General features: G+C 33.2%; 2 protein-coding genes across 5 annotated transcripts; one reads left to right on the top strand and one right to left on the bottom strand.

The window, feature by feature from the left end:
* Positions 1-4,038: 4,038 nt before the first annotated feature.
* LOC146901918 (Polynucleotidyl transferase, ribonuclease H-like superfamily protein) lies at positions 4,039-7,176 on the bottom strand. Its single transcript, XM_085735230.1, has 6 exons — positions 6,756-7,176; positions 6,362-6,519; positions 5,743-5,789; positions 5,589-5,652; positions 4,525-5,210; positions 4,039-4,429 (listed from the first exon to the last, which is right to left on the bottom strand). The coding sequence occupies exons 1-6, from the start codon at positions 7,042-7,044 to the stop codon at positions 4,195-4,197; spliced, it is 1,479 nt and encodes a 492-aa protein (XP_085591356.1). The 5' UTR covers positions 7,045-7,176; the 3' UTR covers positions 4,039-4,194.
* Positions 7,177-10,149: 2,973 nt separating this feature from the next.
* On the top strand, positions 10,150-13,070 carry LOC146901917 (RING/U-box superfamily protein). 4 transcript variants are annotated; one of them, XM_085733093.1, is made up of 5 exons: positions 10,166-10,486; positions 11,097-11,275; positions 11,489-11,572; positions 12,441-12,608; positions 12,710-13,070. In XM_085733093.1, exons 1-5 carry the CDS (start codon positions 10,381-10,383, stop codon positions 12,830-12,832), a joined length of 660 nt encoding a protein of 219 aa, XP_085589219.1. In that variant the 5' UTR covers positions 10,166-10,380; the 3' UTR covers positions 12,833-13,070. The 4 variants fall into 4 exon arrangements, with proteins under 4 accessions (XP_085589221.1, XP_085589219.1, XP_085589220.1 ...); XM_085733094.1 differs by having other exon boundaries at positions 10,172-10,486; positions 12,450-12,608; XM_085733095.1 differs by lacking the exon at positions 11,489-11,572 and having other exon boundaries at positions 10,150-10,486.
* Positions 13,071-14,682: the final 1,612 nt, after the last annotated feature.

Below are 14,682 nucleotides of genomic sequence, written 5' to 3'. Positions count from 1 at the left end.
ACACAATAGACAATCTGACCTAGATTTTTTTTTTTTTTTAGAAAGCTGACCTAGATTTGTTGTTGTAATAAATACATGCAGTTTTCGATTTTGGTCGTTAATTGAAGATTGAACGGTTTAAACTAAATAGTGTATCTTTTGTTAAAATGATCTTGAGAGTAAATTTTTAGAACAAATGGCTAACATCTATTACGACGTCCTGCTGTAAATCCTATAGATAATCTCAATCATTGAATTAACATGACCATTTTTTTCGAAAAATAAAATACATTTAAACTACGTGGCAAGATATAAACTAGATTCAAAGACTAGGTATATGTTTGATATCAATGTGAATTTCTCGAAATCAAAATACAGTTGTAATACAAAACAAGCACTAACTGTGTTTGGTAGGCGAGAGATTAAGGGGAGAGAGAAAGAGAGAAGAAAGTGACAATTTCTCTAGTTTGGCACATCGAAGAAAGAAGGAAGAGAGAACAAATATGGCTGGGCCCCACGTGTTTCAATTTCTCTCCAAGGATGCGAAGAAAGTGGAGAGAGTGAACTGTACTAGATGATTTTCCCTTCTTGCCCCCTTTTTGGTTTTTGTCTCATGCAAAGATAATGTTAACATTTATTTTTTTCAAAAAAAGCAAACGGGATGCATGTTTTTGTTTTTAATTTTAATTAAATACTGCACGTAAATTAGGAAGTGGGAATTGACCAAATGAGATGGATTGTGTGTGCACTGGTGTGAGTGAATCAGTTAATTAATAATGAAATCATATTTTAAATTATCTCAATTAATATTTAAATCAAAATGAATATAATAGTATAATTATTTAAATTAATCTTCTTAATTAAACCAATTAAAAATAATTGAAGAAATTTATTAAATTAATAAATAAATTCACATACAAATTAAATTGAATTTAATGGATTAGGGGTATTATAGTACTTTTATATATAATCAACACTTCTCTCACTTCTATTTCTCTCATCTCTCTCTTTTACCAAACAATACATCAAATTTACTCTATTTCTCACTTCTTTCTCTCTTCTCTAACTCTCTCTCTCACTTATTTCTCTCTTCTCAACTTCTTCTCTAAACCAAACACACGTTGGTCACAGATGAACGCGGAGAATCCATTTCTAAAATACTCTCTCCGTTTCAAAATGAGTGTCGTTTTAGGTGTTTGCACACATATTAAGAAATGCAATGATTAAGAGAAAGAGAATGGTTATTTTACCAAATTATCCTTATTAACTATTGGTTAGTTTTAAAAGTAATACTTTGGAAGTAGTGTGCAGAGTATTAATTGGAGGGTACAATTGAAAAGAAAAAGTTATTATTGCATTGGAAACTAAAAGCGACACTCATTTTGAAACAATTTTTTTTGGCTAAAGCGACACTCATTTTGAAACGGAGGGAGTATCTTTCTTTCATTTTCTGTTGGATGCATTGCTGTACCAAACAATTTTTGACACGTGCCATCCCGTTCTCATATGTCAACCCACTTACAAAAGAAATTTACTAATTAAATACTGTTTTCTTTATGAATAAGTACAAATGGTATGTCACAATTGTTAGTGTATAAGCTAGGTTTTAATAGCTTATGCCTTATGGTGCAGTACAGAATTATATTGTATAATAATAATCACAACTAAGACTTATTGATGTAGTTAGTGACTATAGTTATGATCATGACATAATTGACACCTAAAAATGTTATTTGAACATTTAAAAATTGACAACACTGTATAAAAATAATATCTATACCATACATACACAACAAAAACATTTTCCAAATAACATTTCTCATTGCCTAATATCAAGGTCTACAGGATCTATAGTTTCACTAAGCATGTTTTTTTGCTAAATCTGTGCACGTCATTTACTCTTGATGTGATATGTGTTTTAGATACAATGTAACAGTATTAGTCACACTAGTTAGTTAGATTAGTTGTTCTTATTGGTTATATAGGTTTTATTCTACATCTATGTATAACAACAATTAATCAGTATAGTTTCTACTTTCTAATACTTTTTCTGAGTTCTATTAATGATATGATGATGAATATAAATAATATTCAGCAAAGAAAAGTCTTGAGTGAAATTATCAGACTTATGATGTTACTCAGAAAATAAAAGAACACAAAGTTTATTTGAGATGCATTTGAGCGAGCTGTACTGAAAAAAAAATGGTCCACTATACTTTCCTTCAATATTATTTAGACCAATCATGTTCTAATGCCATTTTCAGATAGGGAAATGCTTGTTATAGCGACCGATTGTATCGTGAATAGTTCACGAGCGTTTGTGGCATCCTTAATATTAACTTTCATATTCAACCCAAACTGCCTGTGTATGGTTAGTGTGTGCTTTTTAATGGGCTGATACCTTACTCGTGATATTTTCGTTGCAATTATTTCGTTAGAATCTCAGCGACCCATTGTGATTTTTCAAAAGCTATACTTTATTGTGGATCGTCATAATTCTGACATACCTATCATGATGTCAAGCATGGGTGAAAAGCATTTTAAGTAAAGTCTTATAAGTTGCTTTAGGGCTTCTTCTAATAAGTTTCATAACTTAAAATAAATGTTTAATTTGAGTTGTTTACCGAAAAGTCCATAAAAATAAAAATAAAATAAAAAAAGTCGTTTACCTAAAAACAACACCCGAATTGTTTATTTAACAACGCAGGTGTCCATTTACAAGTTCCTCTAAAGTGAAAAAATTATTTTAAGAGGTAATCTACTAAATAATCACACCAAATATCACCCATTGTATTCTTAGTCTAGTTCTAAATCCCATTTTTCAATTGTTAGCGGGCCTTCAATTCAATAAGTATCGGTCACTGAAATTAATAAGCGTTAAATATGTTTTTGATCCCTTTAAATATACCAACTTTTCGTTTTAGTCCCTCTAAAATTTTCCTTCAACTTTCAGTCCCTATAAAATTTTCAATCACTACTTTTGGTCCCTATTTTTAAGTTAATATTAGTATTTTTTTTAATGAAATTGTGCAGAAATGTGTAGAATATTGTAAAAATATTTTCCAAAAAAAATTAGAATTTTTTAACAAAACATAAATTTAATATGAATTTTTAACCATAAAATATATAAAAATTCATATTAAATTCATGTTTTGTTAAAAAATTCTAAATTTTTTTGGGAGAGATTCTTATAATATTATTAATTTTTCTGCAAAATTTTATTCAAAAATATGAATTCTACATATGAGTTTACTTTAAAAGAGGGACCAAAAGTGAAGATGGAAAATTTTTGGAGGACTAAAAGTTGAAGGAAAATTTTAGAGGGACTAAAACGAAAAGTTGGTATATTTATAGGGATCAAAAACATATTTAACCCAATTAATAATCTCATGTTATTTTTTTATGGCTTAAATATGTTATTCGTCCCTGCAAATAGGGGTCGCATAAAATTTCATCCCTGCAATCGCTAATCCTTTTTTTTTGCCCCTGCAAAGTTTAATCAGTTAAAAATTCGTCCCTTGACCAAGTTAATGACTGCCACGTCATCAAATTAACAAAATGGCATAGGAATTGACGAAAATACCCCTGGCTTGTTTTTTTTTTGTTTTTTTTTTCCTTCAAAAAAAAATTCAGTTTTTTCCCGAATTTTTTTTACGATTTTTTCCCGAAAATTTTTCAGTTTTAATTTTAACAGTTTTTTTCCGATTTTTTTTTACTTTTAATTATTTTTTCAGATTTTTTTAATTTAAAAAAGAATTTTCAAAATTTTGAAAAAAAATTTTTTTTGAAGGAAAAAAAAATTAGCCCAGGGGTATTTTCGTCAATTCCCATGCCATTATGGTAATTTTGATGACGTGGCAGTCATTAACTAGGTCAAGGGACGAATTTTTAACTGATTAAACTTTGCAGGGGCAAAAAAAAAGGATCAGCAATTGCAAGGACGAAATTTTAAGCGACCCCTATTTGCAGGGACGAATAACATATTTAAGCCTTTTTTTATTTATTCGTTTACTACAGGAAAGAAAGTTTATCCTTGTAATCTATATGGAGTTGAGCATATGGCATCCATGAGTAACCAGAAAATTTATAAATGTGAACATAAATTAAAATACTACAATGAAATATAATCTTTGCAAGAGAAACAATGGTTAATCTATCAATTCTGATGGCATGAGGTATGTACCATCTAATCTACGCTTCAATCTATTCTTCCTTCTAGTTGCAATGAATGGTCAATTTCTTGGCAACCAATTTAATCCCTGCATTCTGATGATAGTCATACAGATCTAACGAAAAGACTGCATCAACAAAAGTCCCAGGCTTGAACAAGGAATCAAGTTCAGCAGCGTCGAACTTGCAGAAGAGAAGCCTTTGCACAAATCCAGATGATTCTTTTTGATATATTTCTGTTGCGTAAATGGCAATCTCTTCACATACTGCTGTAGGTATACTGTAATGTGTATGTCACAAACGTTAGAGAAATTATCATTTCAAGTAATTAAATAAATGTGTGTGTGCGTGCATGTGTATAGGTCAAGAACTTACTGCAATCTGATAGTAGGATAGTTGAAGAAGCCCTCTTTCCTAATAACAACTGGCCTCCAATCAGAGCCGCTACCAGATTCTGAGGATAACTTGCGTGCAACATTGTCACATGCATCAAGAACATTACATAAACTTGGTGATGGATCAACCACAAAGTTTAACCGTGGCCGGCCAGCACTATCAACAAACTTTGTGCTTATTCCAAACCGCACTTTCAAACCAGAACAATGAAGCTGAAATGGGAAACCTTCATGATGTAATTCTATCCTTTGACTGCCATAATAAGATGGAACAAGAGATGCATCAATAGAAGATATTGATATTTTTTCGGGCTCTAAAACAGCAATAGAGCTGCTGCCGGCCTGATGCACAGAAGATGAGGCTGCTGAACCAGGTGAATATTGTATGGATTTTTCATCCATGGCTACATCTGTCCTAACGGATTCTCTATTAATTTCGTTTTGAAGCTCACGGAAGCTAAAGGTATCTGCAGCATTTGAAATAGCGATTTCTGTGCTGCTTGTTGCAAGAGAAAGGATTGGATGATTTTTATCTTGAGTTTCAGTTTCAGGAGATGATACCAACAAACCCCCTTCTGGCCGTGATTTCCCGTTACTGCGACTTCTTGTAACAGCATTTGGTGAAACCCAACAATTTTCAGTGAATATATCTGGAAGACTTGACTCCTGTAAAGACAGAGATATTATCATCATTTTCACCATAGGTTCTCAACTAGTGCCATAGAATACTAAATAATATCTGGAAGGAAAATTTTTTAAGTCAAATGAGCAAAATATGAACAGAGTAATAAAATTACTGAACAAAGAGTGTTGTTTCTGAATTTTATCAAAAAAATAATGAGAAAAACACAACTGTGTTCTACCAAACAAGCATCAGGTTTAGAAACTCAATGTAGCCACACTTTTTTTCTCTTTAAAATTAATTAGAATGGTGATGAACTGACATCAAGTTAACAAAGAGTCTAGATCAACTAATATGAATCATTTCTACAACAATGGATGAGTAGTTGTTTGCAAAGACTTAACAATGACATTTTGAATTACCAAGAATAGAACTGTTGCACAGTATTTGAGGACTTCAAGATTCATCCGAACATCATCTAAGCTCCTGAAGATGCAACTATATCATAAGCAAAAAGAAAATGGATATAGCAGATGACTAGAAAGCATGGGTATAAGCTTTTACAGCCACAATTACCTGTGTGTTTGCTGCCCAAGACCAAAATAGGTAGCAAGAGTAGCCATCTGCAGTGAACAACATAAATTGTAACTTACAATTTACAGATGCTATCATAATGAACAAACTTCATTCCCAAAAAGTGTAATGCTCTAGTTTGCATTCAAGGGAACGTTTGGAAGGGATAAATTTGGACACCCGGAATTCAAGCATTCAGTACATCAGTGACCGTTGAATGACTGAATCAAGGATCAGATGGTCCAGATTTCAGGCTTGGTATTTATTTTCAAAATGAATCAAAATCTGCATATTTTGTGAACTATCTGATCCGAATCCAATGGTCACCAATGAATTGATTACGTGATTGCAGGGATATCTCAATTTTATCCACTTCTGTTTGGAATAACTTTTGACTCGTATCATATCTTACATGTAAATAAGTATTCAAAAGAGCTTTATAAAAATGATAATCATAAACTGTTTTAAGAATTTCCTCTCATTTTCTCTTCGATTACAAGAGCAATTCATGTATACTCTCTTATTGAATAATAAGAAATTAATTAAGTACTTGTTAATTCAATTTCAAATGCCCTATGAATGTAATAAGCATATAACTACAAGCATATGTAGAGAATGATACCTTCATGTTACCAGCTCTTCTTCCAAACTTTTGAGTCAACAAAACCAAAGAGTCGATCAAACCCTTAGGTTCAGGCGGTGGCTGTTTAATCGCAGCAAATGCATCTCTAATTCGAACGCAATCAAATCTTATGATATTATGACCCGCCCAAATCCTCCCTGCACAAAATTCACCACCATTAACCCTAATTAACCTATAAAGCATTGACATAGACACGGACACCGCACATAACACTAACACCTCAAAACCTGTAAATGTAATAATTTGCAAAAATTGCATAATTGAATGTAATCACATGTCAGACGTTGGCTTCCATTAGAAGGTGCTACGCTACAGAGACCCTAACATTTAAGAGAAAAGATAAAATGAAAAAAAAAAAAAATATGAAGCGAACCGTGAAGAAGGTCATAGACGGCGTGAGCAATATCAGCAAAGGTAGGAGCGTTGGAAACAGCTTCAGCGTTGATTCCGTTACATCGTTCCGATAACGGAGTGATGAGTGAAAGTTCGGAGGGTCGGACCAAAGTTGAGTAGTTTCGAAGCTCCGTCAACTTCCTTGGACAAACAAGAATGGCTCCGAATTCCAAAATGGCAAAACCCTGACCGGGTCGGGTCGGAACGGTGGTTTCTACGTCGAAGAATACAATTTCTGATCGATCATCGCTGAGAGGAAGAGAACCCATTTTTCGAAATTGAAATCAGTTACAAGAATTCAGAAATGTTCTGGTACTAGGAAATAAATGTACTTGGCTAAGGTATGTATGTACTTTGATTGATTGATGTGTACTTGAAAGATTTTATTTATTTATTCATTTGTTTAAACGCGGCAACAACGTTAATTTATAGGATAGGATAGGATCAAAAATAAAAACATTCTAAGATATACATGAGAACGGGTTTGTGTCGTGCGGGTTTGGGCTATTTAGGCCCATTAAGCAAGTTATTACAAACCCGTTTGTGAGGTTGATTATAGATGCAAGCTAGGTATATACCATTATACCCCCCATTTCATGAAATGTTAAGAGTTAAACTAAATTAGAAGGCAATGAATGCTTCTTGCACTGTTTCTTTACGTATTTGCTTTTGATTGAATGAAAATGGTGTTAGTTATTGTTAGTTATACTTTTCTTTGTGAAGGAGCTTGCGGCACGTTTGGTAATTTGGTACAAACCTCGTAGGAAAGTGATTGACATGAGGGGAACCCACTAAAGCATAAAAAAGATCCTAGGTATAACCTGAGATAGCAATTATCCCTTTGGTCATTGTTGGAAAACGATCATTTGATCATATTATTTTGTCAAGGTTGTGAAAATTGATATGAGTGTCGCTAGCCATTTTTAATAGTTTTAAATGCACTTTTAATCTCTTTATTTTTTAAATGAAATTTTGGTCTTCCAATTTAATTTATTTTTGAATTTTGGTTTCTCATCTCATTTTTTGATATTTTTTATGATGCGATCTATTCATTTATGTAACTTAATACATCATATTGTGTAACAAAAAAACAAATGCATGTGTGATTAACATATAAGTTAAGTGCAATGAAATGGTTGAAATCTTTAGTTCTTTACTCAGGAAAACATAAGTGGATTCTAACTTTAATGTATAATGATCCAATGATTTGAAAGATTGATTATAATTTTAACCATTTTCTTTATTTTAGGTTTAATTTCTCTGGGTCTTATTCGTTCTAACATAAACCCTCATGTTACATACATTGAGATAATGTGATCCTTTTCATGAATTGATCTAATAAAGGTTTGTATTTTATCCATAGCGGCAAATTGTTCTCCTATGTAAAAAATGACATAATTTTTCTAGTTCCTTATTTGTATTTTTAGGTTTTATTTCACTTTCGTTTATTCTTTCAAATTGGACAGTATTTTCTCGATCTTTGACAATGTGTTTTTCAGTAAGTTGCAATCTTTATACAATCCTCGATGCGGGTTGAATCAGGAGCCACGAAAAGATGCCATGATCGGGAGAAATGTGTGATCGATTAGTTGGGAAGACGCCATAAACAATATGGAAGATTTCATTGATATACTACTCCCTTCCGTCTTAAATATAAGTAAAAGATCAAATGTATTTGGTCCAAATTTAAATCAAATACATTTAAATTTTTGCTTATATTTAAAATTGGAGGGAGTATAGACCAAAAATTGAGCCAAATGAATGATAGTCTCATGTCAAACTAGCTCTAGCCTTACAACATCCACCACATTTTCAGCATGCAAAACTTGCCTAGCATAGCCCAACAAACCTTTTATCCACTTATGGACATTTTCATTTTCATGTATGAGAATGTTCATTGCAAACAACACAAAAATAACAATACAAACATTATTTAGAAGTAAAATAAATATATTGAAAACACCTAAATGTACTTTGGTCTCCCTGTTATAGAAAAAAAATGTTTTGGGCCCTTGTCTAATTTTTGAGTAATTTTTTGTTGATGTGTCTTATTTATTTATTTATTTATGACGTGATAGTGTTTCTTTGTTAGACATATTTTTGTTTATGAGTAGTGTTAACTTGTGTCATATGTTAAGAAACAAAAAAAAATATCTTTTAAAATTTTGTGCATTTAATTCATTAAAAAGTTAAAGATTAAGTATAACGTAGACACTCGGATAAATTATTTCTATATTTGATTTATTAATAACATGCCAACGTCACTTTGCTTCTCCATAGAGACACAATTTCAAGTAATACAAGGGGCAGCTAATTAATTTACCGAGCCATTTGTGAAAAAGTTTCATTGTAAAATGTAGCTTTCGTCGTATCGCTCTGTTTCTCCATGCAGCCATACTTAATACTTTCAAGCATTCTAAGTTTCATTGTCTACATTTTTGTGTTTATCTCTCACTAAATGACATTCTCCATTTATTTTAAGTAAATGTAGATGGTCCGTACTCGTCTCATGAAATACATTTGATCTACTAAAAAATAAAAGGCGAGACAAAACAACTCCAATAGTACTATAACAAATATCCCATGATTTGTTGTCATTCTTCATTGAATCACATGAATAGATTTAGCAATATCTAGTAGCTTTACATTCTAAATCACATGGAATTTTACCTAACATCTATGAAATATTACCTCCCATGTAAAAAAAGAGTTTAATGGTGGTGGTTTGGTGGGTTGACAATCTAAAATTTTACGCACACAATCAATCAAAATATTTATAATTGGCACATTAATTAATATTTTTAATTTATGTAGTAATTTAAAATATTTTACTTAATTATGTGTGAAAAAAGTTTTTTCAAGTACTCCCTCCGTCCCGGAATAACTGACTCATTTTCTAAAAAAAAGTGTGCCAAAATAACTGACCCATTTCAATTTTCAATACAACTTTCATCATTTCCAATACAATATAACACTAAATAATACTCCCTCCGTCCCGGAATAACTGACCCATTTTCTAAAAAAAAGTGTCCCAAAATAACTGTCCCATTTCAATTTTCAATACAACTTTCATCATTCCCAATACAATATAACACTAAATAATACTACTTTTATCATTCCCAATACAATACTACCTCCGGTCACTATTATAAGTAAAATTCCACTTTTTAGATACATTGAATAATTAATGTATTTAGTCTTTATTGTAGACTAGATACATTAATTATTGAATGTATCTAAAAAGTGGAATTTTGCTTATAATAGTACCGGAGGGAGTATATTCCACTTTTCCCTTTATTTATACATTTTTCTTAATATGTGTGAAAAATAAAATTGTGTCAATTAAATTGGGACGGAGTTAATTTATTGGTGGGTGCGTGCGTCTATACTATTGTCTTGTCCTTTATGATCATTATATCACAGAAAAACGACGCACCAACACCTTACTTTTCATTTTCCATTGATTGATTGTTGACGGCTCATGATTTCTTCCCCAAAAATCTAACCAGCTTCATCTTCCTTGTCCTTCCATTTTCAATCATAAGCTGCTGTTGCTGCACCTATGGCTCATAAACGTTTCCACACTCTCTGATTGGCTATCATTCATGGAAACTGGTGGACGAAACGAAATTCCCTTCTTGGGTTTTCGTTTTGTCTCCAAATTTCTATTATGCGCCTTTTCTGGAACTCTCACTGCATGTTTTGCCTTTGGTAATCTCTAATATCCTTGTACCATCTATGATGATTTGGCTGTTTTTTTAATTACGAAGCTTAAACATGAGGGATTAGTTGTTTGCACAAATCAATTTATTCTGGTCTTCTTTTTTTTTTTTTTGTTTGATTTGAATTGGTTGTAGTGAAATTCATGGTTGGTCTGATAATTAGACTGTGTTGATGATTTTTGTTTATGAAAGTTTGAGAATTTTTGGGGTGTTGGATGTTTACCTAGTCAATAGCAATTCTTTTAGGGCCCTGTTTGGATAAACAAATTATTTTTGTAGCTTATAGCACAAGAGTTTATCATATAAGCACTTACGGGTAAGCTACTTCGACAACACATGATAAAATAAAGTAAACTTGTTTTTATATAATCTATAAGCTGTTTTCATAAGCTATCCTGAAGAGCTTATAGAAATAAGCGCGAAACAGCTAATGAACATGCCGGAAGCTGTTTTCATAAGTTTTTTTTTCAAACGATGTCGCTAGTGCTATGCCAATAGATAAGCTCAAATAAACTAATTCAAACAGGCCCTGACCTAAGTGTTGCTTTGAGGTGTGTTTTTGTTGGCTTCTTCTCACGGATTGTGTTTTTCAATTGTAGCTGGGGCCCTTACAGGAGCTATAGCTGGTGCTTTAGCAGCTAAGGCTACCAAAAGTGGTTTTCTCCGGGGAGTTTCATTGGGTGCCATTGCCGGGGCTATACTCTCGGTGGAGGTGTTGGAAGCTTCCCGTGCTTATTGGTGTATGGAACAAACTGGTTCACGCGGCGCGTCTTCTATGGTAAGTGATCGTTATGGTCTCAAATCTCAATTCACCTTGATTTTTGTATGTGGACAATCTTTTTTTAGCTTGAAATGCATATATATAGGAGATATTATGCCTTGTATTGTGATTTGTGCTGCCTGGTTTTTAAGATGCATCTTAAGAGTGTGTTTTTTGAGTGGCCATCTCCGATGCATAATTTTAAACCAATTCTGTAACATTTAAATCCAGGCAGATTTCATAGAGGAACTTGTTCGTGGAAGGCTTGTAGAAGAATCACTTACACCTGCTATTTTAACTGCTTACAATTTGCAAGTAATAACCTTCTCTATATCTCTCCCCCAATTTTTGCCTTTTAAAAGCAGTAGCTTTGTGTGTAACATTGATGCATATAAATATAATAGTGTAGTTGCGATGGTGCAATATGAATTGACAGTATCAAGAGTCGTTCGGTACAGCTAATTTGTGACAGGCAACTCAACTTGTTACAAACTCTGCATATAAGAATCACTCACTTGCTTATAGTATGAAAACCTGAAAAATGCAAATTTTCCGTTCCCGCTCTTCTCTAGTTTTATGAGCTTCTTTTGGGAAAAAAACAGAAATTAGCCTCATTTTCTTTCATTGCACCTGAAAATGTTTTTTTCTCCTCCCTCCAGTTTGATTGGCTCGTGGTGATTGAACAGCAGAATTGTGTAACCTATATCATATTTAAATTCTGAAACTAAAAAAGAGGAAACTTTTAACTGTTTATTTTGTGAACAAAAATTCAAAATATCAAGAATGCGATTCAGATATCATGAAAGACATAGATGAGTATTTATTCATACAAATTTAACACATATTAGGACAAGAACTAGCAAGACAGTCTGAAGCTTGTTTTGCAAAGGTTATTGAGTTATGTATATACATTGGAACTGCATGTGTACAGTATTATCTTTAATCTTTCTATGTATTTTTGAAAATCTATTTTAATGTCCATTTATAATTTGTTTTTTATGTTATTAACAACAATGATTACGTGAATCTCTTTCTGGTCCCCCCTTGTTGATTTTTGCAACCCCAATGTAGGTCATTTAAAGATTTATTAACATGCAGCTAAAATGAACTTCTTCAAATGTTTCCTGCGTTGATTTGTTTGTAGCACAATATATAGTTTTTGACATATTATCATTTGTTTTAGTTTGAGCAGGTTGGAGTTGCTAATAACGCTGGCTATGATGAGATTCATGATGTTCATAGCTTAGTATCACCCAGAGGATTGTCACGGGATTCATTGAATAAGCTACCGCACCATATGGTTTCGAAGGGCATGAAGGCAGAGGATACTTTCTGTGCAATATGTTTGCAGGTGATTATTCTTTTCAGGATTTGTGATTTAATGGTCAAAAAGAAGCATTTGCTTGCACTCATACTTGCCACAATTTTTCATTTTCCCTATATAATTTACAGGACATTGAAGTTGGAGAAGTTGCAAGAAGCTTACCTCGTTGCGACCATACTTTTCACTTGATATGCGTGGACAAATGGCTTGTCAAGAATGATTCGTGTCCTATTTGCAGACAGAATGTGTAGTTTTATTCTTATTTTGTGTTAATATTTACGGGCAGATGTAAATGTTGTATTATTATTTAGTTGTTATATGAGAACTTTTTTTATTTCTCCATGAAGTGGGAGGGGGAATTTGTACAGTTGACGTTTTCATTTTGTGCCATTCTGTAATCTAGTCCAATAATGCTATTTTGGTAGAAAAACCAATACTCAGTTATCATGTTTTGAAGAGAAATTTATAAAATTTGAAATAGCAAATCAAGCACCGACTAAAATCTAAGTGCAATAGTATTTATTTCTTTAACTTTTCTCCTCTCTTAAACTATTGAGTATTACTTTTCCCACCCTATGCTTTTCCTCGCGCCCCCTATTTTTTTCCAATTTTACCCCTTGTCCGGATTATGTTTTCCGGATTTATTTGCAGATATATCCGGATTGTATATTCCGGAACAGTGTTTTATTAGAACTTTTGCAATTGTAAGGTCTACAATTCGTAAAAGAAAATGCAAATAAACTAAAAAACATAAATAAAAAGACAAAAACATAAAAAAAATCATTTTATTAATATATGAACAATACATTACAATAATTTTCAAGCTTTCAAGCTTTTTAAGCTTATTACATAATATCCTAAATCTATTTCTAATCCTATCCTATTACATAAGCTATACCAGTGGCTCCAGCTCTAACTCCAGCCACTGATGAAGAGGAAAGAGGGTGGGAGGAAAGAAGATGGCGGTGAAGAAGAAAATCTGTTGGTGGGGAGACAGAGGGGGCACAGGGGCCTCTAGGGAACAAGAGACCATGATGGTCAACATGACACCCAGGCAAACCAACCTCAGATTCAAACTGACCCCCACCCTATTGACCGATCATATGACCCCTGATGCTTTTCCAAAGAGGCCTCTTTCTATGAAATGCCAACGATGGAAACACATCGTTGTAGAAGAGGAGAAGAGAAAAAAGAAGAAGGTGTGAAAATTTTTGAGAAAATGAACCATATTTATAGGGGAGGGGGGGTTAAAAAACGTGTGGGAGGCCATCAATGCCGGTCAAAAAACGTGTTTTTACACTTGACCACCGCCCAAAACGTTTGAAAAACGTTTTCTTTGTGGTGCAGACCACCGGCCTAAAGCTTCTGGTGCAGTCCGGAAGATATAATCCGGATAACACATGCATTCCGGATAACGTATTTCGGAAAAAGACGATAATGGGGTGTCCCAAAGTGAAACTTGGGACGTTGTGTATGGTGAGGGTTGGTTCGGATTGTATAATCCGGATTGCTTCAGCATAGGATTCTTTTGTATGGACCACATTGCACTAAGATTTTATGTGGTCCAAAACATCCAAGGACCTCTATAAATACACCCTCTCCGGTTTCGATCTTCAATACCAGCAAAACACACAAACACACCAAAGCAAACCATGCAAATTTTTGTCATCAAGCTCAGGATCTTTCTAATGCTGTCGCGAATGGATGAGTTAGCTCTCTATTTGACGGCATTATGAAGATCCTGAGCATGCTGTCAAAAATATATAGATAGTCCTTCTAGATTTACAAAAAAAAGTTTGGTATTTATTGTTATGAAAATTATGATTTGATTGCATTGTTCATAAGAAGAGGTTCTTATGAACTCGATCATGTCGGCCTGCCGATCGTAACATGTCAGTTGGCAGGACGGCAAGATCGAGTTCAAAAGCTCCTCTTCGAACCACCTTCCCAAAAGATTCATTATTTATGTTATTCTGGTGCCATTCGGACTATATAATCCGGAAATACTGCATACATTTCGGATTATATAATCCGGAAGCACTCAGTAACAACTTGGCCAGTGACGTTTCACCAAAAGGTTTGGCCGGTTAGTTGAGTTTTA

The sequence above is a fragment of the Medicago sativa genome, chromosome 8 (genome assembly GCF_051527215.1).
Source record: "Medicago sativa cultivar Bolivia chromosome 8, Bolivia_mono, whole genome shotgun sequence".
In the NCBI taxonomy this organism is placed as follows: domain Eukaryota; kingdom Viridiplantae; phylum Streptophyta; class Magnoliopsida; order Fabales; family Fabaceae; genus Medicago; species Medicago sativa.
Note: the sequence above shows the minus strand (reverse complement) of the source record. Positions and strands in the feature narration are given on the sequence as shown.